Below are 27,800 nucleotides of genomic sequence, written 5' to 3'. Positions count from 1 at the left end.
CAGACCGGCAAGTGAGGTGTTCCTTGCGCGTACGTTCTAATAGCAGAAATGAGGCGGGCTTTTTACTGTACAATTAAAAATGTTTGCTCAGGGATGTTGGGAGACGAGGCCTGTTTATGGCCTGTTCGGGGAATTACAGTAACCAGATTGAATATGCGCGCATTAAAAATTTTGTTGCTGTGTTTTTTGCGGCTCGACTAAAACCCAGCGAAGCCCTGGTTTGTGTGCGCGTGTTCGGGAGACGACGCCGGCAAAGCGATTAACCACAGCGAATCACATGTTTGCGGTGGGGGTGCACAGATGTTCACGCGTGCCGTCGTTCTATCGTGGTGAGGGGAGAGCCATATGCCAACTGCGTACCGGGCTTTAAAAGGATAGAAAAGTAAACTTTAGCTGTAAGGCTAGACAAATGTTGCTTAGCCACTTATGGGTTTGTGGTCGATGAAATCATTGGAGGGTTGTGTCTGTCAGGTGTGTCTGAAATGTTTTTTTTTCTTTCCAGAGAATTACCCATAAAGATTGAATACTTATTGAAACTGAACGTGCTATTGATGGCTTTGTTCAAATATTCGATGAAGAACTCGGAGGAGAAGAGCTGTCAATACTCCGTTGTCTCCGGTGTCCTTAAAGATGCCTCAATTAAGGCTCTAATGCACAGGATGTGTGGAAAAGAACAGGTATGGCTGTATTACCAGAATGCCTGGATTCAGAAGTCCGCGATCACGTGAGCCATCTTAGTCATTTCAGAAATGGGTGATTGCAAATTAATGACAGATCTTCAAAGGGGGGGGGGGGGGGACTGTAATGGGAGTCCTTTTGGAGTTGGCTCAGGCTGAACAAAAAAATGTAAACAAAACAGGGAAGAGATGGAGCAAAAACGTTCTGTGTGTCTCCTGCCCACGGAAGGCTCTGTGCTTGATTATCTGTGTCCTGTTCGAAGCGCGCTAATTAATATGTGGAGATTGATTGTTTAAGCATGCGAGGATGCCAAGGCCTTCCACAGAAGGCTACGTTACTTTAGCCTGTTATCAGCCCCGAGTGAAATGTTAGAAGTAAAAATAAGCAGACGAAATTTGCTTGCGTCGCGCTAAGTGCATTCTTGGCTGCCGTCGGGGGAGTCGTTTGCTCGCTAAAGCCAAATAGCCCATTTGTGGCGGCAAATGTCATCGTCTGGAGGTTCTCCATGACGGCCGGGCAACGGTAGCCTGCGCCCCCTCCGCGGCAGCCGCGCAGCGCTAGCGTCCTCGGGCGAAGGGGCCGACGGGTAATTGATAACCGCGATAGGAGCAAACACGCGAGCGGCGTTCCTGAATTATTCAGGCCGCCTTTTTTTCCAGTATCAATAAGGGCACGCGATCCCTGCGTCTGTTTACACTGGAACCAGACTGAAGCGGGCCAGACAGCTCTTCCGCCACTCTATCAGAAAGCCAAACAGTGTACATTCGGTTTCTGCCGACAAAATGTTTTATAAGCTTGTAACAATGTGTGTGAAGCTGCCAGAATAATGAATAGGCAGCGGAGCTCATGCATGCTAATGTTATGTTGTAAGCAGTTTTGTTGACAAGCGCTAATACTTCTTTCATACTATCATCAAAAGCAGCTAATACAACAGCCATTACTTCCCCGCTCTCCGAGGCAGACATGATGGATTGTGACCTTAACGCGGGTTAGCCGAGTTTTGAAAGTTAAACAACTCGCCATAAATCACGGAATTATTACGACGTGGTTTAATTGGTTAAGGACTGTTTATTTCCTAAAGAGGTTGGAAAAATTTGGGTTCGGCACTTTTAATTTGCAAAGTGCATTTTCATTACGAATGGCAGTTTAATATTACCCTCCTTTGTCATGCAAAATACGCAACGTGCAGGCAATCTATTAATTGGGCGAAAATGCACGGCAAGCGGAAATCGTCTTCTCTCTCTTTCTCTCTCTCTCGCTCTCCTTTTTCCCCCTCGCGCGTGTGAGCTCGTGCGTTTTATTAAGAGGTGCGGAGAGGGACCCGAAGAAAGTTAAAGACTTTTCCGCTTGGCTGTTGGTTCCTGAAAAGGAAAATGAAAAACTTGACAACCTATTTTCCCCACTATTCTGTAAACTAATTAAGGAACTGTAAACATGAAGGATACATTGTGTAATTATCTCAGTCTTCCTTGCAGCATGCATTCATATAGCCTACTTGTATTAGCATTGGGCTATATGACTCCTAAAAGGGCCTTCCTAAAGCTAGACTGGCCCTAAAACTAAAAAGAAAATGAGATGTTGGGACAATTCAAGAATATTTCTTTGTGCATTTCTGAAATGGGGCACTGGCTCTGTTGAACCCCTGAATTGCACAAAGGTTTATATCATTATGAATGGATGAATGAATGAATGAATATTATCCATGCACTCATTCATTAGCATAATACACGTCTGCTGATTTGTGTTAATGCTGTGGCTGTCAGGTGTGGCTGGGCGGTGTGAAATAGTGATTCAAGGTGGGCAGTCATTTTGGAGGAGAGGCTGCCCGGACGCCCGCTGCCTGTCGTTCACCCTTCGCCGCCGGACGTCCTCGACCGTGGCCCGCCCCTGGAAGGGGAGAGGGGGCCCGCTCCCCCCAACTCCCCCCTCCCCCCCCACCTTCGAATGTCACCGTCCTCCCAATCTCTCATTTTCCGCTGTCACTCATCCGTCACCCTCGGCTGCGTACGGACCAATCAGCTGCCGTCTCCCGGGACGGTTTGTCACGCCTTAAAGATGCATGACAAAGTGCTCCTTGATTTCCCAGTTGCCCCCCCCCCCCCACCCCCTCCCCCTCCCCACCCCCCCCCCCGGTATTAAGGAGTCAGGCCCCGTGGCGGCGGGCCGCTACCGTGTTCCTGTCCAGGCCGTCATGTGAGGGGGCGCCGTACCGTGGCCGCGACTCTTTTGCATACCGCCGGCCGCCGAGGCGGGTCCGTCTGAGCCCCGCCCGGGGGGGCGTCCGGCCCCCGTACCCGCCTCACAGGCGGAGAACGTACGGCGCAGGGTGAGAACCCGTTATAACGAACAGCTACGCCGCTGCAAGAACTGATTAGAGATGGACTGCCGATAAATTCGGTCTCTCAATTAGTTCTGTGCTTTTCAAACAAACAGGGAGGTCGACGGCATATGCCGCGGCGATATTCCCTTCTTAATTTGCGGCGGCTGATTATCGTAGCGGTTCACAAATGAGGTGTTAAGCATTAATAATGGATTTTTAAAAAATGTAATTCACTTTTGAAACCTGTGAAATATCGGCAATATGGTATTGAAATCTGGTCGGAAGTGCACGCTGTTTTAATCTGCAGTTGTGAGGACGTCGAGCGAGGACAACTGTTGCGGTGTAATGGCTCTCAAAGCCAGGTTGTTTAGTCTAGAAACTTCTATTCGTGGGCCTTGCACGGCAAACAGCCAAATAAAAACAATGGTGACATTTTACACGTTTGAGCAGCTACCCGCTCGTTTTCTTCAGCATGAACGCGACACCTTATTGCAGACACGCCGGCTTATTTTGGGAATTCTCAGTTGACCTTCCTTGGGTAGAAGACGAGAGATGAATCATACCTGCAAAGGGGGAAAAAAATAAGTAAGGAAAAATAACAGCAGCTGAATTGTGCGCTGCACTCAAAAAGTCATCCCTTTTCAAACCCGGCACTAACTCACCGTTGTGCGGCCGAGGCGGTGCTGTTTTGGCCTCTTTTTAGGTAATGCGAGGTGGACCCCGTGCTTTCCAGGAGCCGGGCGCAGTTTGCCCCTGACTTCAGGGCCACGCTGGCTTTTATCTCCTCGAGAAAGCCGAACTTCAATCGCTGGAATCCTTTCAGCGGGCCGTACGCGGGGCGCGTCGAAAAAGAAAGGGTCGCTATAAAAACTGCGACGCGGCCATTTTCCCAGCTCTCACCCAATTAGGGCTGCTCTCTTAAAAACGGTTGTTTATAATCGCGGCCGTGACAACAGTCGCGGCGAAGTATCTTCGGAGCGCAAGCGCTCGCTCTCAACAAAAAAAAATTATTCCGTGGATACGACGCTGTGAATTTATGGCACCCGGAGTGCGGCGAAATCCCAACAGGACAATCAGCTCCGCGTAATGCGGAAAAAGGAGGGAGAAAGGATGGGGGAATATCTGTCCTGTTTTGCATTTAGTGGAACTGAAATCGTCTTGGAGGGAGAGAATGGATCTCGCCACCTCCACCGCAAGACATCAATCACAGCAACTTAAGGGTTGGAAATAGAATGTGATCCGCGTGTGTTCTACTTGCATCATGTTTTCCAGACTAGTGGCTTAAAGAGAGACTCATAATTGGTTATAATGCAAAGCCTCTGTTTATCCACGGAGCAACACAGACTATGAATTAGGAGATAATAAATCAATTTACCCTGCGTGCGTCTGATGTTTTTTTTAGTCCTTTTTTTTTTTTTGTTCGGGGGATAATCTCTTTAATAGGAAACGCCACCTCTTAGGAAAAGTTTGGTGCATTATTCTCCTTCCTGCTTCCGCGCCTGACGTCTCGCGCGCGCCGTTTCGGGTTTTAGTTTTTGCGTCGGAATGAAAACGGGCGGATTTTTTTGAAGGTGAAACGCTTTGTCATTAAGCCCCGAGGATGTCGGGCGTCTGTCTCCGGGACCGCGCGGAACGCGGCGCGCGAGGGAAAATAAGAGTCGAACGCTCGGAAGGACGGAAGCCGTTGTGCGACTGTCATCTTCCATGACGATCCGTCTTCGGCAGAGGCGGCGAATCAGATTCCGCCCGTGTCGGGGGGGTTTTTCTGCCTGTTTCGTCTTGTCTCCCTGTATAACAGTCAATACGGGAAACGGTCGAGAGGAGACACAAACTCAACTTCTTTGTGACATCTGTCAGAAAGGGTAGATTTTTTTTCTTCCTCCACAGGCAACATTTAGGTAATTATCAAAACAGCCCTGGTGCTGAAACCCTTACTGACTGTGAGTTTTATATTTGAGTTTATATTTGACCTAAACAGACGTGATTTTTTCTTCTAGCTATTCTCCAGGAGGGTGCGGAAGGGGAAAACTTTTAGCTCATAGCTAGCTCGGTGATATTCCAGCCGCAGCACTTCCTGTGCTGGCTTCAAATTTAAGGCCCGAGGCTTTGTCTTTCATTTACTGACGTGGACGTTGAATTTATTTCCATGTAGAGGCAAAATAATCGCAAATTAACATCAGTCATCAGACAGCTTTCTGTCTCTAAACAGCAGGAAACAGTTTCAAGTTGAGAACACAAGAAAAAAAAACATACTGTTGCATTTATAAGCAGATGTGTGTTCATATGTGTTCATAATGAACATAATGACACATAATAAGATTTGTCTGTCGAGAAATATATATGAACCTACGGGCCAGTAATAATGAGCCTTATTTAGGACTGATTTTTTTTGAGTAAATACCTGGAAAGAGAGAGATGACCTTCCACTACAAGTGGTGTTGAGTGGCCTGACAGTGCTCCCCAAATCTCCCTGGAACATCCCTGCCACCTTCGTAAAGAAAGGACGTTTTCCTAATGAAACAAAAATCAAGAAAGACGTTACCCTCTAGTGCGAACTTAAAAGTTTTTCTTTCTAAATTTCAATCCCAGTCTTCTGTCACCCCCCCCCCCTCCCCGTGGATTTCAGCATCTGGAATTCCTGGTGTTTTTTTTTTCCGGACGACATCTGTTGTTAAATTAACTTGACCCGGGCCCAGATACCCGATTCGCACCAGGCAGCGCCGCGAGATCCCTCTCAAGGCTCGGTGTCGGAAAGCATCATTTCCACCCGGAGAGCTGACGCCCGGGGTGTCTCGGAAGAGAGTTTAGTCCGTTTCGCTCGATGTCTCCTTTTGCAAACAACCTCTAGCGTCCAATTTTGAGAACGGTGTATTCTTTAAGGTCAGTCGCTGGAAGCAGATGGAGAGATCGCGCGATGCGAACCGATGAGGAGGCGGGGCCGGAGTCCGCCGACCGCCGGATTCGTCGCCCCTCGGGGGGCGAAGACGAGGCGCTCCGATAAGACCTCGCTTCCTACTCGCTATTCATTCAGGTCACTCCGAGCGTGCAGAAGTTGTTTTTTCTTTTTTTTTGTTTAAATAAGAAACCCATTGTGGCTGAGGCGTGTGCGGAACGGGCGAGGGGAACGTCGAACTCAAATGAGGCGTCGCTCGCGGTTTACTTTGGCCCGGCGTCCTCTCCGCGTCGCGGGAAAGTGAAACCGCCCGCAGGTGTGCGTTCTGCCTCACCTGTGCGATGATGGGGGAGGTGGGGGAGATGGGGGGGGGTGGATTTTAAGACAAGCGACCGACTGAAACCGTGGAAAATGGTGGAAGACCCCGCCCTGATCCAACGGGGGTTGGGATGACTTCCCCCTGCCGAATCCTTGTCGGGTCTCGCCAGAGAGGTTACGCTGTCCAGTTTATGGATGGCTTTGCTGGGGGGATAACCTGCCTAGGTGCCCTTGGGCTTAGCCCAACCCCCCCCCCTCCCCCCTCCCAGACAAGTCTCTCCTGAGAGAGTCATGCAAGCGGACCCGGTCGGGATTTATGGACCTAATAGGCACCCTTAAAAGTTTCCTCGGACGAGGTGTCATAATTAATGGCTGCCAGACTTTTATTACCTCCATGGTGTTCGTAATTAGGCTAAATAGGGGGGGATTACCGGGGCCCGGTACAGGCAACATTTTTCACTTTGCGGGATTTATGATCGTCGCCGCGGCTCCCAAGGCCCGCGGTAAAGGCTCTCATTTGCATCGCGGCGAATGTGCTGGAAGTGCGCGTCGCCGCTTCCTGCCGTCCCCGTGCCGGGCGCCATTCCGTGTCTGGGGCACAGCAGGACTGCCATTGGTTGGCTTTTTTTTTTTTACAACATTAGTTGTTGGCGCATGCTTATTTGGAACTTTTAAAACAAAAGAAGCGTTCTTGTACATTTAATGCATTCATTTATTTGGTGTATACGACATGCGCTTATGTACTTTGATATTCTACTTAAACAAAATAAACACGTTATATTGATTGTAATGTTACTCTCATCCCCTCTATGGTGAGCGTGATTGTGGCAATATAGAACCTTAACAACCCCGTGTCACGCACGGTCTAATGAGGCTGTTTCAGTGGGCCATGTCCTGTGTGTCATGCTAATGTATTGCAGTGCTTGGCATTGCTGAGGTAGTTATACTTTTTATGCTATTTAATGTTGAAAGCCCTATACTCTTTTTCGCAAATGGAAAATGAAAGGGTCTACTCTCCATCAGTCTGTAAACACTGGGGAGCTTATATTTGCGCTAGTTATTGTGTCGCAGCTTTGGGCAGTACAATGAGTAGATGAGGAGACGGTTGGCATTGTATTCAAACTCAGACAGACAGAGTGGCCAAAGTCATTTGCTCAAGATGGCAGACAAACTAGTTAGCTACAGTGGGTGGACCACCCAATGAGAGCAGACGAAAACAAGATGGTTCATTACACAGATGCTCCCTTTTTCTCTCTCTTCCCTCATGAAAACAAAATACTCCTTTTCTCATAATGGTTTCGACATCTACTCACCACCATGACCGCCAGTGTTTCCAGCCTGTAGAGAAATGTACAATAACATGGCCGCTCGCCAACCTGACGCTATAAGGCAAAACTGCATTCAGGATTTAAACTGTAAGCCTTATTCACTAGTACATCTTAAAATTTGTACAGTTTTATGAACGAAGTTGGTATGTATTTGCTTATGTGGAAGTTAGCAGTTACCAATTGACTCATGAGCAAACTGAGGACTGAACAGTGGTTGAATTTTTGAAGACTGAATTTTGAATTCTGAATTTTGATAAATGCACAAGGGAGCAGATGCAGTCTTGTCATGTAAAGCTTGTGTTCTTCTGCGCTATAAGTAGCAAGGATTCTTCCTTTTCTTTTTCACAGATTTCAGTTGAATAACAGAATGATAGTAGAACTTCATCAACCCTGAAGGCGATGTCTAAACCATTCTATATTAGTTTTACTGACAACTGCCAGATGTTGAACGTACCATGGCCTTCATGTTATCTTACTGTGGTTTTCATAGACCAATAAACAACGTGGAGAAATATTGTTCTTGTCTGAGTGACCGCAGTCTCGATTGTCGTCCAAAACTGAACAAACACCAGCTGTGTCGACAGTATACGCAACACAGCAACATTGATTCGCCTCGCCAGTTATCCTCGTCCAGTGATGTTTACAGTGTTTCCATTTATGCAGCTGGATTTTGTAACTCTGCTTTAGGTTTCTGCTTACAGGCTGTGCCCCACCCTGGAATCGAACCTGCAACCTTATGCTTACACGAGCACGATTACCGCCTCCCTCCTCGCTTCTCCCAGTATGCCCCCATCCCCCCCGGACGGCAACTTAGCCGGTCTGTGTAACTGACGCACGTCTCCCAGACCTTTCCTTGTCGAGGCGGGACGTGTTAATATCAGCGATGCAAAGCGGCCAATTAAGGGGCCCCCCGCCCGCGTGTTTTCACCGGCCCCGGGACACACCGGGGAGCGCTGCGCCGCGGCCGGGGTCCCGGCGGCACCGTCGGCAGGCAGCTCCGAGCGCTCAAACCGCAGTCCGCGGTCGAAGACAGGCCCATTGACGGCCCGGAATGGCAATAATTTATTGTGTATTGATGGAGTGTGACAAATCATGTCGGAGCGCGCGGGCTGGTGGGGGTGGATGGGGACGGGGGGGAGGGGGCTCCAGAGGGGGAGGGGGGGGGGGAGGGGGGGGATGTGACGGGCAGGGATGAAACCCTTCACAGCTCATTTGGTCCGAATGCAGCCACCTGGGTGGTGCGTCACTCCAAAAACACCAGCCTTGGCACTCGGGGGGGCTGCTGACAGCTGCCCGATACAGGGGTGCCCTCTGCGCATTAATCAAGTGGGACGGCCCGACAAGCCGCTGAGGATCCACGCTGACCCAAAAAAAAGAAGAGAAAAAAAAAAAAACACGAAACAGAACAGTTGTGACTTCTTTGCTGGCCCCACAGGAACATAGCAGACTGATGCAAATGAAAAGCAGATGTTTTTCAATAGTCTTTGTCCATTTTAGTATGTAGTCATGATCTTCTTTTTTTTAAAATAAAATAACATTGTTCACAGAGTGCCTTTGTGTACTTTTGCATATCCTGTAAGTATGAAATGTGTTCATCCCCTCCATGAATTGATATTAAGCGCTTTATCCTGTGGTGAGCTTATAAATACCTCAAAAATAAAGGACAAAAAGTGGTTGTATGAAAGAAAGGGGGCAGCAGGTTTGACAAATGAAGGCTTTTAGGGTGGTGAGGTGACCCAAAGATTGAACTGAATCAGATTAGTGCTGAGAGTGAACCAGTTCAGAATCAAAATGGGGAAAGGGGGGACAGTTTACACCACCTCCACAGGCATTTACATCATGGCATTCTGGGTAAAACTATGACGGGTAAAACTAATGTATGTGGTGATATGCATTCTGTGCCATGGGAATGTCACTACAGAAACGTGGAGTTTTTATTTTTAGTTGTACATCTGTGTGGATGTGTGGGTTGGAGTGTCTTCCGTGAAGGGCTATGGTGATTGGGTAAGCACTCGTTGTGTAAATATGATGCGGGCATAATGTGGGATTGACCAAAAATGAACCTACGAGTAATCAAGCCTAATATCTGTGATTAAGAGTGCTTGTTATGATCATTTCAAACGATGTGCTTGTTGTGTCCGTTATAAATAACTTTAAAGACGGTTTGAAGTTTTGACAGGATGCTTCTGAGCTGAAGCCAGTGAAGTTTGCTCTGGGGTAATCCTTTTTATTTTCTGCAGAAATGTCAGGCCAATCTTAACCTGGCATAAACAGCCCTGGGGTGGTCAAAACTTTTCATACGCAATGTCTTATCATGTTCAGTCTGATGTTTTTTCTTATTAGCATATTCCAGTTATGCCTCCTATTGCAAGTCCTCATTGTGAGATGATGTCTTGCATAATTTCAGGCAAGAAAGCGGATTTGCTCTTGTTCGGTTTTGACGCGTCGCAACATCTTAAGGATGCAGCGAAGATCCTCAAGTCAACTCAAAGAGCTGGAGCGAGTAAATGGCCGAGCGTCCTGTGGAAATCCCTTTATTGGCTCCCATCGCTCAGCCACAACACGCGGGGATCCGAGCTGTCCCGTGGACCCTGCCCGCGTGATTTGTAGCGTCTCGGCCTTCCTGTCCGTAGGAAATCGACCGCGGCGAGCGAAAGCCTCTGAGCGGATGCGCGACTACATGCTCCTCCCATCAATTATCCCTGTGTGTTAATTGAGGATGGGAATCAACAAGCTTTTTAGGTATGCAAAGGCCATCTGTTCCATTCATCAGCATTCATTGATGAAAAGCGCGGCGCCGGAGCCACGGATTCCTCTTAACTGGAGCCCCGATACGGAACTCGCTCGGCTGTTAATGTTTTATGTATGCGCGCGGAAGCTAGCAATAAATCTAGCGCGCGACGCGTCCTTAGAATACACGCAGATTGGGGAATATCAACTGTCGAGGAGAGATCCCAGTATTAAGGGTACCCCACCGTTTGAAAATATGTTCCGGCGTTCGCATCGGGAGAGAGGAATGATCACGCTGATTATTATTTTTTCCGTTGTTTTCGTCGCCTGTTTTCTCTCCGAAAAATTGTTTTCCATCTGTTGGATCGCAGAGCGCGCTTCGTCCATCTGTTCTGCGCTCTACGTTCCCTATTTTCCCAACAGGAGATAACGAAACACAACAATGACACGAGATGTAAAGCGGCAATGGCGTAATCCGAACGGACAAAAAACCCCTAAACGGATTGAGGGTTGATGGATTGCCCTTTAATGGGTTTGTCCTTTTCTTTCTCCGTCTTTATTGATCTTAATAGACGATGTCCTCTCCTGCTCTTTTGACAGCAGGTGAAAGGGATTGAAATGGAACAGGTTGATGACGATACCTGACTGGCTCGGCAAAGATAAAAAAACCGTTCCAGGTAGCCTGGCCTTGACCGCGAAGGAGACAGAGGCTAATGAGTCCGAGACTCACACGCTCTCCGCCACGAGCCGACCGTTTTGATCAGAAACGTTATTCCTCCGTGAAATATTAGTAATTAATTGGATGTCCTGGCACAGTTCACCCTGTGCTCCCTGTCACAAGTTTTCTTAAGCTCTGCCCTAAAGCCACTCATTAGCAGTTTTATTACAGAAGGTTTTTTTTAAGGGGGTTGGGGTTGGGGTTACGGGGGGGGGGGGTGATTGCACCTGAGGTTTATAGCTGCTGTCTGGTTTCCCAATTAATTACTAATGAATATTAAAATGTTTTCTGCTTCAATGTGAAACTTTGTGTCTTTGAATATATTTTATTTTGTAACATTTTAAAAAATGATATTCTAAGGATCACATAAAGCTAATGTATGCCGGTTCTAATTATTCTGAGGCGCGTATTTCCATTCGTTTCTGAATCTGACAAAAGCCCCGCACTAGAATCAGTGCGGGGTGAAAGGCAAACAGAAAGCTTTTCACATTCATTGTCTGTTTCATGCTTCTGTTGACTCAAATAGTTGGAGTGCATTATAATTTCATTATAAAACAAAATTACTGTCTCCTGATAAAAATCTGTAGATTAGGAAGGCATAACAATAAATTATGCAAAGTGTTTGAAAACACATACAGTTATAATTAGATGGCATTTGATTTCAAATGAGGCGGCGGCGGGAACTTATTTATCTCCTTAACCCCCGAAAACTTTCATTAGTGTTCTGCAAAATGAGCTGTTTGAAATGGTGAGAGAGAGCGAGCGTGTGATCAGATTTTCCTAAGACCCGTTTTCCCGACTTGAAACGTTCCTTTCTCAGACGTCGGCCCTTCTCCTGTCGCATATTCAGGGGGGCAGGTGAGATCAGCGCCTCCTCAGGCTAATCGCTTCACAACAGCCCTGACACGAAGTATCAAATGGCGCGGGACTAATAACCGGTTAGGGCCACCGGTTCCTCTCCCCTTGTTTTCTCCCGTGGCACTTCAGTCCTCCACCAGCTAGAGGTCACCGTAGCCTCTTTGTCAAGCCCCTTCTCAAACATTTGAACCGCCTCAATAATCGAAGTCGATAAAGTAATTGCCACTAGTTAAGTGCAGACGATAATTGACAGCGATGTTTACGATGGACATGCCATGCTGCAGTATTTTTAAGTGTTGTACTGGGGCATGATAGGTTTTGTTAGAAGCAGTGGGAAATGCCCACACTAAAAATGTTAAATAGAACTTTTTTTTATTAATGATTGAACTTATTAATTAATCATGGTCTTCAATCAAGATTTTAAATAGAACGAGGTCCGCTGGGCTAACACAAAAAACTGCACCAATACCAACCCTTTTCAGATGAGATCACACTCCCCTGCTTTACATGGTAGAGTTTTTCTTTTTACTGATGTGATACTCAATCCTGGTCCTGGAGAGACACGGTTTTCTAGTTTTTGTTTTTTCTTTAAGATCAGTGACCGATTCAGACCCAAAAAATCAGACACAATGCATGGCCGACTGACAGGGAATGATATTTCCATTAAACGGTGATCTTGCAAGTTGCCGCAGACACAGTACACTTTAAACAAGCAAATCTGTTGGATCTGCTATTGTCCTTAGTGCTACCCGTGGAGGGAGGGGCTAAATCGGCAGGGTATTGTTGCACAATGGCAACTTCTCTGGCCAATCAGATGCTCATAATCTGCCTGTTTCAGCTGCGAAGTGCAGTTGCTGCAGCAGCTTAGCTTGCAGAGGTTGGCTGGCACACCCATCAATCCTTGCCCCTCCTCCAAATTGACAGAGAACATAGGAACATTAGGACCAATCTACAGTTGACATAAGGCATTCTGAACTGCAGAGAAAATAAGGGAAAGCAACTAAAAGCCATATCTTTGAATTCTTTTTGATTGATCATAGATTTATTACATAAATAATTAAGTAGATCAATTACTAAATTGGATAGAAATGTTTTAAGGACTTTCAATCATTGTTTTAACTATGTCCTTTTTGAGCAATATATCTCATTTTTTAGGGTGTCTGAGCATATTTTTGTACTTAAAATATGCATTGCAGAGAGAGAGAGAGAGAGAGAGAGGAAAAAGCTCCTGAATAAATGATGTTCTACATTTTGGGAAGCATATCTAGGTGAAATCATGGTGCATTTCTTTTTGTTTTTCAGTTCAGCTGGGAATGAGCAGCTTGTATCAGGACCAGCTACTGTACGTGCCTGTTTATAAGTATAAATCTTTGTTCATTAATTTATACGGCCATGTTTTATTTATATCGAGTCGTAGGGGGCTGTGTTTTTTTTCCGCTCGCGAAAGTGTCGGAATGTTGAGTTTGGGTTTGCTTTGGGGGCGAGTTTCAGTGTTGGAGGGGGCCTGGTGGTAAAATAAGACCTGTCATATGCTGCTCTTTACTCTGCCCAGCCTTGTCAAGGAAGACAGATTGCCTGCATGGAGCTGTTTGATCCACAGACCGAGTGCGAGTAGGGGGGGGGTAGGGGGGGGTGGGGGTAGGGGGTGGTTGTGGGGTGGGGGGGGGTTGTCGGGGTGGCAGAGGAGGTGGGGTGAGGGGGGGATGGTGGAGAGCCACTGGAAAGGTGTTGGGTTCTTTTTTCTCTACTGCATTGTCACTGGCACGAATTTAAAAAAAAGAGAAGATATTAAGAGGTGTTGTTTCCACGGCAGCCTTGGAGCTGAGAATAGGCTGCCACAGATTGCACCGGTGGGGTTTGATTGGGATCGCGGAGGGAAAGTGGCGGTTGCCTCTTTTTTGTTTCGGCGCGCTGTTTCCACGGAGATTGCGACTGTCCTCTTGCGAGACTGTCAGGCTGAGATAACAGCCGCGCTACAGCGGGGCTAATAATTTGGCGCCGGTTGACGGGGGGAGCCCGGACTCCTGGACTGCATCCGCCGCGACTTTAATGGTCGCTATTTTAGTGGAGAGGGTCGGCGCGCGGAGAAGCCGGCGAGCTCGTAACGAGAAGCAAAGCCGAGGATTTTCCGAGCTGTCCGGGACAGATACGGCGAGGGGGGCTCTGTGTAGTTTTATGCTCTCCGCTCATTGGGGGGCTCTGCTCCGCTCCGGCTTCCTGAAGGGCCACAATCCGGGAGCTTTGTCAGCTCTCTGAAAAAACAGCTAACGTTCTGCGGAACGGGGGGAGAGGAAGGCCGTATTGGTTTAGCCGCGGCGGCGATTAGACGAATCGGGCGGTAGAAGCGCGGAGCGGTAATGAAAAACTGCTGACACACAGTTTGAAAGGGGGCGCGGCGGTAATTCCGTAGATTGCGGGCGAGGAGCGAGAATCCCCCGGAACCTTGTCTCCTGATTGGATCTCGCGGGCCCCGAATGACCGGCGGTCCGGCATTGCGAACGCTTCCTTTTCGCTTTCCCGGCAGAGCGCGTTCACGCACCTCGCTCCGCCCGCCTTGTGGATTCGCCATAAATAATAAAGGTTATTTATGAAATGACGGATAGCGTTCGCACGCAGGACCGCGTGGTGTATTTTTAAAAAAAATTTTAAGGTTTCCAGGCAGCGATTTGAGTGAATGCTCGGACCGGTTGGCAAACAAATTAATATGGAAATGTCTCCATTAATTAAGAGCGCGGCTTAAATTATTCATTAATTAATCCACTGCAAATTTGCACAAACTTTCATTAACTGACTTTGGAGAACGTTTGAGACCCAGACGCAGCCCCGCATAATTGCACAGGAGACTTTAAATATGTAAAGCGCACACTCGTTTAAGGTTATGTCGTCTGTCACCGTCACCGTACTTCACTGCATTCCCACCGACCGCAAGAGAGAGACCCTTTCAAATAACTTCTGTCATCGTAAATAAAAATAAATGAGAGCAGATCTTTTTAAAAATGCTTTCTCCCATTTTCTCCACAATTTTAGAATTCCCAATAGTAAATATGAGCATTCCTTTCCGCAGACTTCAGTATCAGTTTGGCAGTGAGTAGTCGAGACTGCGCTCTTCTCCAAAACCCTCGATTTCCTGTTTCACCGCGGGTCGCAAGTCGGCCTCACGTGAGTCAGAGGACGAGACTCTATCTGTGCCGCTTAACAGGTGCACTTGCAGTTGCCTGACTGACCTGTGGGGGCACTGTTGCGTAGTGAGACGCTTCCTTCCTGGCTGACCAAAATCCTTCCGTCCCTCAGAGACACTGAAGCTAATTGTGTGTCTCCATGCGGGGCTCCCAGCCCCAGTCCATACCGGTTTCGGTACCAGACTGTGGGGCCCGTCCTCACACCACAGTCTGGTTCCAAACCCGGTAGCCTTAATTGGAGGAACCGCTGAATTATCGTCCTCATTATTAATAGCCCTGAGGAACTGATAGAGTAACATTCTTGGAGAGGAATTTTTTGCTGTTCTCCACAGCTAACCTCAAATTTGAATACTAATACTGCTATTGAACCTTTTACTAACTCAATAATAATAATAATAATAATAATAATAATAATAGTAATAATAATAATAATGTTGTTGCTACTACTTCTAATAATAATATGATAATGATAATGATAAAAAATAAACTTAACTTGTTCAATGGGTTTTGTACATTTTCCATAATTATCTTTGAATAGAAAATGGAACAAGTATTTGCGTGGTTAAAGGGATGTTTAAGCACACTCTCAGGCACTCAGGTATGTTAACCTTAAACGTGCAAAGATATCGCCGGACACACGAGCTTAGCATAAATCTGAGCTCACGTCAACGGCGCGTCAACACGTTCTCAGTCCCACATCCGCGCATGTCGTGCATCCGCGCTGGGGCTCTGGGCGAATTCGAGCCCCCTGGTTTATTTTGAGAGAGGGCACTTTGGTCCCCGGCAGGTGCTGTGATCTGGCGGCTCTCGTCAGTGCTGGGATTTGGAGTTTAAAGTGGCGGTGGGGATAAAGACCCCGGCGCGCGCCGTTTCAAAGGCCACTCGGAGATCTGTGGGCGGGCTTTGATCACATGCTCCGCCGCTCGCCTTCGCTCTGGGCCCCGGGTCCCCCCCCCTCCCCCCGCCCCACGCCGGTGGCTGCCAGACCGGAGCGGGGAAGAGAGAGCGAGAGGGACGGCCTGTGCGCTTACACATACACATTTGTGCACACCATACCACACACACACACACACACACACACACATGCACAACACGCACACACGCACAACACACACCCACATACTCACACACCACATGCATGTACACTGTATGCACACACACACACCACATGTATGCACACATGCACACCACATGCACACACACACCACATGCATGTACACCACATGCACACATGAATTACACACACACTCACACACACACACACACCACATGCATGTACACTGCATGCAGGGGCACACATACACACACGCACACACGCAGACCACACACACACACATATACAGAAACACAAACACACACACACACACACACAGTTCTATGCTGCAGTTTTTAAAGTCTTTACCGAACGACTTGCCACATTCCCGTGACCAGTACCAACGTCGGGTGTCACACAAGCACACACGCTCCTACGTCGTTGTTTTTAAATTCGACCTTCTTGCTGAGGTCTGCTGAGGGGCGTCCGCAAGACGCCCCAAAGGTCGCAGCCCTGGAGTCTGGACCTGAGTGGAACCCCAGTGTGTGTATGTGTCTCGTACAGGAAGTGATGTCAGCCCCCTGCGGCGATGATAAGAGCACTCGGGCACCTGTGTCCTTGGTGCAGTCAGATAATTGTGTCTCTTTTTCGGGAGTTCTGCTTCAGGCTACCCCGGGCTCGGCCACTGGTCAGGAACACACCTGTCTCAGCTTTACCTTAATCTCGTTAGTGATCAATTAGCTCCCAATAATTTAAATCTGCACAATTGAAAGCATTGGATCTCAGCTTGTGAAACATGTTTGCCAATGAAATTATGCAATTTAATGTTTTGCTTAGATTTGGTTAATTTATCATTTTTAACTGCTTATAGGTAGCTTATAAAAAGCTTATAAGCTTTATGATTAGTTTTTTATGATCACATGATTGTTAGTGTGTGTGAATTGGTGCAACTTACGGCTGAACAAGTCTTGAGGTTTCTGTTTTGCCAGAAAAGTGCATAATTGTCTGTGTGTGTGTGTGTCTGTGTGTGTGTATGTGGAATAACTTTTTTCTGAGTTGGGCCTTCTCTGAACTGTTGCTATAACAACTAACAGTGTAGTTGTCGGTAACGGTATGGTGGCAAAACTAATCAACAACCTACCTGATAATGTGAAAATGTTTAAATGAGTTTAAACAATAATTAATTGACTTCATTTGTTCCGTGTAGCGCTGTCTGCAGTACCGTAAACGTTTGAAGGAGGCCAAATAAACAGGCAACGGACGAAATCCTCGAAACGCAGGCCACCGCCGCTGAAGCTGCCCGGGATCGAGCTCTCTCCGCCTGACTCGCGTCTCCCCCGGCCGCCGCGGAAAGCCGCGACCTTTGGAAAGTTTAGCACTTTAAATATTTAGGTTGGGGTTATGACGGATCCTTGAAGCGCTAAGCCGCGCGAGAAGTCTGCGATTAGCCACTTGTCAGCCTGATCCTGCATCGCACCGTTCCCCTCCGCCCCGCGCTTTGTTTGACAGGCCCCCTTTTAAACAAACACGGGTACCTGTCTCCAGATTGAGCCGACACCCAACACGGCGAGGACACTTTTGGCGAGCAAAACCACTCCGGCTCTGACAGTTCCTATAATGGCCTGGCTTGTTTCTTTTTTTCTTTTGTTTCTTTTTTTTCTTCTTTTTGTCCTCTTAGCCCGTCGACGGCGAATCTTAGCGTCGAGGTGTGTTCTCTGAACCGGCGGTGCTTCTGAAAGCGAGCGTCGAACGCCGTCTTGATTTACCCGCGAGCGCCGAGCAGAGAGCGGCCTTTGGCTGACCTGTGTCTGACCAGGCTGTGGGGGCCCGCTGCTAAGATAGATGGATTATGGATCGAACGTCTTTCGCGAGCGCCGTCTGAATTTAAAGCTTGACCCTCGGATGTAAAATTCGAAAGGACGGCGGCCGCCGTTGATGAATTGCCTGTTATTGCTTTATCTAAGTCAGATCTGCGGGCATCGATGTTTATCAGTTTGGTTCACTCTAAAGTGGAATTCACTGGCTCACCTGTGCTTGCTTGCGTCGTGGCTTTATGAACAACTGGCTCGTTTGAAAAGTGAAATATCGACCTGCGTTATATCGCAGATTTTCTTCAGTCCTTCTTTTAACCTCTCGACCCTGCCCAAACAGAAAAAAATGAATTTGGTAAATATGGTACATGTTTCTTCATACATGACTGCAGTGAGGTATGCGTTGTAGAAAAGATGGGAGAATGAACAGATGAGAATTGACGTGCAGTGAGTGGTTCTGCACTTTTATTAGGTAAGACTGGCAACACAGAGCACAGGCTTTGTGAAAACAGGCTCATTGATTCCCTGGTACACAGAAACATGAACTGTCTTTTCATGTGTAACTGCTTGCTGGCACGCTCCTTATGTCTTATGATTGTCTTGAAAGCTTTGACTGTTGAAGCAATACAGAAGCTTCTAGAAGCACGCTGCATTAGAAAGCAATCCCTCATTGACAGTGTCATGAGGTGAAAATTCTCTGAGCAATGTTGAAAAACCAGAACCAAACCTTTGAACGCGTTCGGCATGAAAGAAACAAATTACACTGCAGGGGTCATTTACACTTTGCAGGGTCGGATTGGATTGCTGATTATATAATCACAATAATTGAAAAAGTTATTTGCGCATGTTTGTAGCAATAAATGGTGTGATTGCAGACCCTGATGGGACAGGTAATCTGGTTTATAACTGTATCCACAACAACTGGGATCTTATGGGAGTTCATTTCGAACGGTTATGTGCTGAAAGGTTCTGATAGCCAACAGGACGCTGGGCTCTACGCTGCTCTACTGTGTTCATATTCCTGATGTGCTCTCAGTCTACGCCACCTCCTTCCCTGTTTCTCTCCCTCTCTCTCCCCCCTCACTCTCTTTCTCTCTCTCTATCCTCCCTTGCTGTGTTACCCTCGTCTCTCTCTCTCTCTCCCTCTCTCTCTTCCCCTCCATCTCTCTCTCTCTCTCTCAGATTTGCACTTAACACCTTCCTGTGGATAGGCTTCTCATTTATCAACTCTGTTTGTCCCCCTGACAAGCCGGCCGCTTCCTGAATATCAATACCCACTAAGACAATGCATTGGTCTGCGGAGCGGGTAACCTTCAGCTAAATGGCATTCCGCTTAATCCTATTTGAAAATTAAACATTGAAAAACCTTTACCGTATCTCCCCTCCGCCCCCCCTGCACCCCTTCCACACCCCCACCCCCCTCACCACCACCTTCCTGACATCTCACACACTCCTGACATTTGTAAATATTATGTTTTTCGTGTCCCTGTTATCTGTTTGTTGGTTTGAAATAATGACTGACCACGGATGGAAACTGAAGTGATGACATTTTTTTTTTTTTTTAATATTACCCACAAATCCCCTCTTCTTTTGGCTTAGACATCTCATCACACCTCTCCAGCAGCACTTTCCAGAAGTCCACAAATGTTGCATCGGGAAATATTATATATGAACACTGCGTATGTAAAGTATATGAAAACTCCTGTCTAGATTCAACCCTGGAAGGGTGATGGTGCTTTGTAATGTTGAAAAGAAATGATGCAGGAGAAAGGCCTGTGAGACAATTCCAATACAAGACACACACGCATGCGTGTTCGCACGCTCATGCATACAACAGTGCGCACACACACACGCACACACATTTACATAAACAAATGCCCTATATATTTGTATTCATTACTGCGGTGACAGTCTTGCTGAGGAAGAGAAAGATGTGAGATGTGACCAGATTCAGACTTCTGTGAGACTCCACTCAGGCGATCACATAGAGAGAGCCACATCTCATCTCCATGAAGATGATGGCCAAAGCTCTCCCCTAAAATACACCACATTTACCTGCATGAGGATAGATGAAAATAGCATCTCAGAAGGATCCAGTGAAATTATTACTGCTGAAAAAAAAATTGGTGGTCCAACATCAGTCAATGGAACGGTAAATATGTCTGGAAATCAAAACTGGGTCTCGGGGTGGTGTTTTACCCATTGGCTGAGTCTTCCATGAGACATACATGTTGGTTGTTCCTCATTAAAGCTGTATTGTTTTTCAGTGTTACAAAGTGAACAATAAGATACTGCACACTTTGGAAATAAAACTGCTCATTCAATAAAGATACAAAACGTATGCACCGTTACAGTATAGCCTTGAGTAGTCACTGATGTTTATGTGCACACAGTACAATATCTCAGTATTAAGACTGGGCTGAGGTAGTATGTGATGCTTCTGTTATACCAAAGATAAGGCTTCCTGGATGTGCTTGCTAGTTCTTGCTCATCAAAGCTCTACTATACAGAACATAGTCACAAAAGACAAGGCCATAGGCTGTTCAGCATTCACAAAGCTCAAAGCCCCCCAATATTTATAAGGTTTCCCCCAAACCTGGTGTACGTATTGTCCCCTGGTTCTCACAGGATAATCATTTGATCCATGCATACAGGTAGAGAACCCTCAGTGTGTGACTTCCCAACAGAAACAAGCCTTTCCCACAGTTCTGCTATGAAGGAAAGCGCAGAGAGGGATTTAGTTGCCGAAAAGTTGTTGTCGCTTCTAACTTTTGGTAAAAATTTGCTGCCCTAAAGCCTGCAGACGATAGTTACACTCTACATCTGTCAACTTGATAGTTTTGTTCATTCCTTTTTTTCATCCTGTTTATGTACTTTTTGTGGAATTTTTTTTCTCTCCTAGCAATGCTTACAGTCCTAGTCTCCTTCCCCGCAAATACTGACGCGGACCGTTTTTCCCCACACGCAGATTAAAGGGTGTTCCGGAACGACGCGCACACACAGAGTCGCGAAAGGCAGGGAAATTTATGTACGAAGAACACGAAAAAGGAGAAAACAGAGCGTTTTTGTTAAAGTGACTGTTGGCGCGGTTGTGCCAGGGCGGTTCTGGGCATAGGGGTATTGTTCACTTGATCTCCACGCCAAGCTAGCTCGGGAAAGCGCGGCGCGGCGCTCCTGCCGGAGACGAGCGGCGGGCCCTGTGTTGTGGTAATAGGCGCGGCGAAGGCGCGGGAGGGAGCGCTAACGCTTGTTTCTGTCTCCGCATCTCAGGTGGGACCTGCAGGATGGCGCGGCCCTTGAAGATGAAGAGAGGGCCCTGGCGGGTCTCCTGCGGAAAGCCTACTTCGGCGACGGCCCGGGATCATAGCGCTCCGCCGGCGTTCGCCGTGCCGAAGCGAGGCGCCGGAGCCGAGCGGAGCCCCGCGCCTCGCCACGCCAGGCGGCGGCGAACGCCTTCGATTGAAGACGCGCTTGACTCAAAAATCGCTTCCCCCTGAATTCTCAACCTTTTATTTTCTTCTTCTTCTTAAAGTTTGGGAAATGAATTCATTTCAGGCCAGAGCAATTGAGGATGAAACGGAAATTCAGATTAAGGGCGCCTGTGATCATCAACTGTTCAACTGTTTTTATTGTTTGTTTTTTTCAATGTGCTAGTCCAATAGCCAGGATTGTTCTTTGAGACTGCCCTTCAAGGCAGAAATTATTTAATACTGTGTGCCCAAGAAAATAGGGAAGAGGCCTTGGCTTTGGTAAGATCCGCAGGTAAGCCTGAAAACAAGATGGACTCAAATATCCCACTGTTATCAACTAGTTCAAATGATTCATGATGTGAATAATTATCAATTTATTGTTATTTTTATTACAACCCTATTGACAAGAATTGAATCATCTGTGAAACTACTGCTGTAGTGAAATGAGGTACAACATTCAAATGGGGAAAATCGTTTTTTTTTTTTTTCAAAATACAGCATGCAGCACTTAAAGAAAGCAACTCTTTCAAATGTAGTCGTCCTTGAAACTCGGAGCGAAAATACCAGAGTACCCTGAAAAGAGATACACGAAGACTACTTTCTCAGACAACGTGCGGCTTGTCTCGCAAAATCAACATGTTTCTGTCTAATTCTTGACATCTTGGCTGTCTAGTCCTGGCGATGCGCTTTCAAGCCTTCCTCTTGTACACTGTATCCTCTGACATGTGAATCCTCTGTGAATAGAGGGCAAGAATGAAAAAAAACTCACTTTTTCATTGCTTCTCAGATCCTGTCACTGATGCTGTAAAGTTATAGGACTTGGTGTGACTTGTGTACAGAATGTTATGATTTCATGCATCATTGCTATAGCATCCATAGAATATATCAGATGGAAATATTCTTGTAAAATTCTGAATGTATATTTTGTAAGAACTCCCCTAGAATGAATGTGATTATTATTATTATTATTATTATTAATATTATTGTTATTATTATTATTTCTGTAAAGGATTATTATTCTGTTGATGTTAGTTTCAAAAAATACTTTTATTAAGTGTATGATATGATTTTTTTTTTTGCACTTAAAAGTATTACTGTGTCTTATTAAATCTTTGTATCCCGTAGTACTGTAAGTGTCTGAATAAATTAAACAGCAACTCTGTGCTGATCTTTGTCAGTATTCATCCCCAGTGTATTCAGAACAATAGACTAAAAGGTGTCATTTAATGTATTCAGATTTCAAATTTCAGGTCAATTAAGTGCAGTTCAAGTGCTCTCCAATTGTAAACATTAATTATGCAAAAGAGAATGAATCTAATTTTCAGTAATTATTCATTTTTGTTTCAACCATAAAAAACTATTAATTATTAAATACAGGAAAATGTTTCACAGCAGAATGCAGGATGAACATTCAGAGAAGCTGAAATGGTTTGCTAAATTGTATTTCCAAATAAAAAACCTATTTTGGATATGTAGCTTTTACATAATAATAATACATTGTTATTCTTATATATTCATATCAAACTGTATTATGGCAGTTTCTGTGGGGTGACGTTATAATGTAACCCAGATTTTGCTGTGTATTCCAAATGTGAAGACTTGTACTCCAGGGGTGATGGGTTTCAAGGTGAGTTACCTATTCTGCCCTTAGCCTGAATATCCATCATTTGTATCAGTAGAAAAAGTAGTGGTGTGTGAGTCACCCTGTGTGGGGGCATATCAGAAGGTAATTGTCCCTGGTGCTTGAGATGTTATACTGCTATGAATTGTGCCTTTTGCTGAGATCAGACTGACAGAAGTAAACTTGTGGAAGACCATGGGAAAATAGCGGGAAAGCACAACATTTAGTTGAGAGGGTTTTGGAAGCACTTTGCGAACAACCAAGGGCTATGTTTTCTTAGCTTACATTTTCTCTTCTTGCTCCTCTAAATCATCTCCCACTTTGGTTTCTACAGTTCTTGTCCTTATTTGCACCCAACCCAACTGCTGCAGATGTGCTGTAAATGAGCGTGATGACCTTACAAAACTTTATTTCTTTTGAAGAACAGTCACAGAATGTTTGAGGCATTGGCATGTCGGAGAAAGCTTTACTGCAGAGAAAACTACACCTGTTGATATAAAATTAATTCAAAGATATTAAGATTACATATTACAGATTATGTTTGTCAGTCCATGTTCAAATTAGCACTGACTGAAGGACTGTTGAGTGGCAGATCTAGCAAAAGCAGCTGATTTCAGTGCAGTGATGCAACCCACTCTCAATTCAAATGTGGCTCGCAGCCCAGAAAGGTGATGCATCGTAGACCTATACGCGATGATGTCACTTCATCAATCTCAGTGCTCTTGAGGAAACTCAAATTTGCTACATAAAATGATAACGTTAAAGAAGCTGGGGCAAAAAAAAATACAATGTTTCAGTGTCAACATGAGTCTAAAACATGCTTGATAATATTTGACAGACTTTCAAAGGCCTTTATTATGATTGGCAAGAAAGGAAAATTAAAGCCAGGACATAAGATGATGCCTATTGGCATTGCAGCACAAGAAACGGCACAAAGCCTACAGGGGATAATGCTGTTTTTAAGTTCTTTTTGGAGTGCAATGAGTGCAACTATGGCTTAAAATGGAAATAAATAAATGGTTGGGAGATCTGAAATTGAGACTGAAGACATCCTGGAGTCATGTCTAGTTTATGAAATTCAGAACCAATGTCTAAAGATAAGAAGGCGACAGCAGTCAAATTTGTAATACCATTACTACAGACAGACACAACACTTGCTAGGAAACTGTGTTATGAACTCACAAATGTTAGCAGACATTGCTAGTTGGTTTAGTTTATTACCTTGTGAACTGGATAGCTGGGAAGCCTTTCAAGCTTAGGTAAGCCTTACAGTCATATCAAACCACATATGGGATAAAGAAAATATTCAGAAATAGGTATGGTGCAGTGAAAATGTCTTTTTAATGGTTTGTACGATGAATTACAAACAAAAATAACCACATCTGTTTGAATTAATATTTAAAATAAAATAATAGGCTATTCTTTTCAAATTTAAATGAGCCAACAGCTTCTGAGGGCGCTTAGAATTGCCACATAGAAAACAGTCAAATCCCTTGAGAATGACACCTTAATAAATACTGTTTAAGCAGGATAGCCTCGTGCTTCTGCAAGAAAACCTGAGTGCTTGTTGTCCTTCCAGCTTTGACAACAGACATGGCATTTTGTTCAAAGATTAAAAACTGTGTGTTTAAGATGCATAGAACTCTAAATGCATTTTGTGTTTTCCTACAGATAACACTAAGGGCCATAATTACTAGGCATCCCGCAAATTACCATCATGGCCGCTAACTACTACTAAAACTACTAGGTACAGACAGTTATTATAGAGTTATGCAATTTGGAAGAACTACGCTTTTATGTTTGACTTATTTTGGCACAGGAAAACTAAGGTGAAAAACCAAATAATGCTCCTGAGAAAAAATTGGAAATCACTTCTGCATGCTTCTATCTCCAATCCATGGGTTCAGGAGTCTTGTTCTTTTCCCAGACGCTAAAAAAACTGACGCAATATTGCCTTTGCCATGCCATAAATCAGCTGTAGGCCATGTGCATACATTTCCATTCTGTCCTCCCATATTTTTTTGCAGACCAACATCATAACGACGTAAAATGCATACGCATTAATCAAAACGCGCAATTTTTATGGATGACGCTTTTCTCAAATTTTACCAGCACAAGCCGTCGGACACCTTAGTAAACGTCCAGATATGGCCCTTAGCGTGCTAGAAATTTAGCGTGCTCGCTAACCAAACACATAACTGCACATAACCAAACTGAACTGGGTCAGGCAGTGGCGCTGTGTGTTTAAATCTTCCCTCCCTCCTGCCTGTCTCCATGGTGTCGGGAACATCCGTTTCCGTTTTTATATGGTTCCTTCCTGTTTTTGTGGTACTTTGAGGAAGCTGGAAGCTGCAAGATGATGTTGTTTGTGTTTTCCACTGTCTTGTTGTGATGGTATGTGTGTTGTGCTAAAATGCATGCTCGTGCAGAGGATTCGCCTCTCTCCATTTAAAAATAATAACCGTGATCTCTGGTCCAACAGAGTGTTTGCAAGTCCAAGAATGCCCTGCTTCAGTGAATAGGCTAGTCTTTGTGAATTGATATTCCCCGGATTTGTTTGCTTTCTGTTTTCATTACCGATGTCAATATTGGCTACAGTGGCCTTCGATACTTGGGATGTTTCGTTTTTCCTTTCAATTGTTTTTGTCTAAAGTTCATAATATTTTCACTCATTTCAGTGGTGTAATATAACTTTCGTGTGGCTTAAACGTTGTACAGGCTGTCGCTCACCTTTTGTGTCGTTTTTCTTTCATCAAGTCCCAAGGCAGAATGATGTATCGATGTATGTTTTTTTTTCTGAATTAAAATATTGTGATACATACGAGATAGCTATGTTTTGTCGTGCTTGTGTGATGAAATGTTGATATGTAACGCTAACTTTGTAGCTAAACATCAAATAGCTTGCTAGCTTGCTAACTGTAAATTGTTAAGCTTGCTTGCAGCCCACAATTCTTTAGCACAGCTAGCCAGCTAGTTTTCTCTCAACGCATTCAAGCTTATAAATGTTATTTAGTGGAATTAACGAATCGCTCGTACTCCGATCATACTCAGTTTTCAGTAGCTCGCGGGCGATTGGACATGAATGAATTTAGGGTTTGTTCTCCTAAAGTTGTATAGCTAATACATTGATCATACCAACGAGAAAGTCATTAGAATTTCAATCGGCTATATTGACTGAACTTATTGATTATCGCAGCGAAGATATAGCAATCTGTTTACGTCCAAGAATAGTAAAATGACACATTCGTCCAGCATCAGATGACCGTCTACAAGGGTTTAATTGTTTATAGCTGGATAGCTAGCAGCTGCATGATGCGGAAACTTCGGTACTTACCAGTTGGTCATATGTTCATTGGTAAATATGCCACCCGCTACTTAAAAATAGATATTTCTGACCAGCCATCAACAATGCTCCCGTAACATCTCACTATCCGACTGAAAGAGATGTGCTGCAAGTCTCTGTGGTTACTATATTGGATACATGGTGACACATTCCTCTTCTTCATTTTTCGATTCAGGATGGCCCGCAGTGATAAAGTGGGGAAGAAGATCCATGCGTGTTAACTACTACAGTTGTATATTCATCAGTTTGTGGCTGAATATGGCGCAGCTGGGGGGCCAAGAAGAAAAGGAGAAAACTACAGCGCTGAAAGGTGAGTAATATAAATACACATAGTCCGGGAGTGGAGTCCCTTCCTTTGAAATGTATCAGTTGTTTTGGTTCACATGCTGATTCAGTCAGGTTGATGCTAGTTTGATGTGTATGACAACTGCAGGGTGCTCATTCAATAAATCATAAACAATAGCCTTCTTTAATCACGTGATGATTTGAGTTTTTTTTTTTTTAATTATGGCATCATTTTACCTAGTGATATCAGTTTGTTTGGTAGAGGTATATCCAAGGCATCTACATAGCCCTTATGTTTGCATATTATTTATGGAGTTGGTCACTTGCTGTTTTAAAGCTTGCTTGCTTGTGTGCTTGCTCTTGGGTGCATTACTGGCATTTAGTACAAAACCTTGAATTTTTAAATAGTATCCAATTATACAGCTAGATTCAGACAGGTGACAAATTAAAGGAAAACCTGAATAAATGAGTGGAGAAACATAACAAACAAAGATACTTCCACACAGGTGTACTGCATATATACAATTAAGAAATTATCAGAAATTGCCATTATAAGCTGCGTGGCATGTATAAAAATGGTGAGTAGGCTGAGTTGGCCTCGATTTTGGATCATGATGGCAAGAAGAAAAGTTTTAATAGCAGCACAACTTCCAGGTAACTTTGGAACTGGAGTTAAGATGGATGACTGTGGATGGACTGTATTATTTGGGTTGCGAGCCCGTGAAGGTGGCAGTGCTATGTGAATGGGTTCCCTCGTTTCTGTTACCGAGAGTTTTGGTTTAACTAATAGCTCGCAGTTCAGCAAAATGGCGTGGTAGTTTTGGGCGTTGGGCTGCCTCTCAATTGTAGGTTTTAAGACACATAATATGACAGCGAGGAGTTGTTAGGTAGGCAGGAATTAAGGATTTGGTACTCCATTCAGAGGGCTGTTGTAGCAGTTGAGTCGCAGTCATGTAGAGCAGTAGAGGTTCAGAGAAGTTCAGAGACATCAGTGGGTATGTGCATTTCCACTATAGAAGATGAGGTCAATCTCTGGTGCTTAGCCAATGGGCTTTCATTAAGACTACGGTGAACTTGGAACCTTGATCTTTGGCTGTATCTCTCTGCAATTATACCCTTGTTACAAAGGCTATTAACTATTGAGAGATGCCTTTTAAACTTCTCATGATTTAAGTCATTGGCTGAATTTAAAGAGGAATCAGGCCAAACTCTGTT

At 45.1% G+C, this 27,800-nt stretch overlaps 2 protein-coding genes across 2 annotated transcripts in view; both read left to right on the top strand.

The window, feature by feature from the left end:
* kiaa0825 (KIAA0825 ortholog) overlaps window positions 1-23,448 on the top strand; it is a 116,707-nt gene extending 93,259 nt beyond the window's left edge. Inside the window, exon 20 of the mRNA XM_064296527.1 lies at window positions 21,137-23,448. Coding sequence (XP_064152597.1) covers window positions 21,137-21,233 — 97 coding nt within the window. The 3' untranslated portion in view covers window positions 21,234-23,448. The remainder of the gene's footprint in view (window positions 1-21,136) is intronic.
* A 1,754-nt stretch (window positions 23,449-25,202) lies between these two features.
* arb2a (ARB2 cotranscriptional regulator A) overlaps window positions 25,203-27,800 on the top strand; it is a 161,775-nt gene continuing 159,177 nt past the window's right edge. Inside the window, exons 1-2 of the mRNA XM_064296526.1 lie at window positions 25,203-25,351; window positions 26,476-26,610. Of these exons, the coding sequence (XP_064152596.1) occupies window positions 26,511-26,610 (100 nt within the window). The 5' untranslated portion in view covers window positions 25,203-25,351; window positions 26,476-26,510. The remainder of the gene's footprint in view (window positions 25,352-26,475; window positions 26,611-27,800) is intronic.

The sequence above is a fragment of the Anguilla rostrata genome, chromosome 10, assembly GCF_018555375.3.
Source record: "Anguilla rostrata isolate EN2019 chromosome 10, ASM1855537v3, whole genome shotgun sequence".
NCBI lineage: Eukaryota > Metazoa > Chordata > Actinopteri > Anguilliformes > Anguillidae > Anguilla > Anguilla rostrata.
Note: the sequence above shows the minus strand (reverse complement) of the source record. Positions and strands in the feature narration are given on the sequence as shown.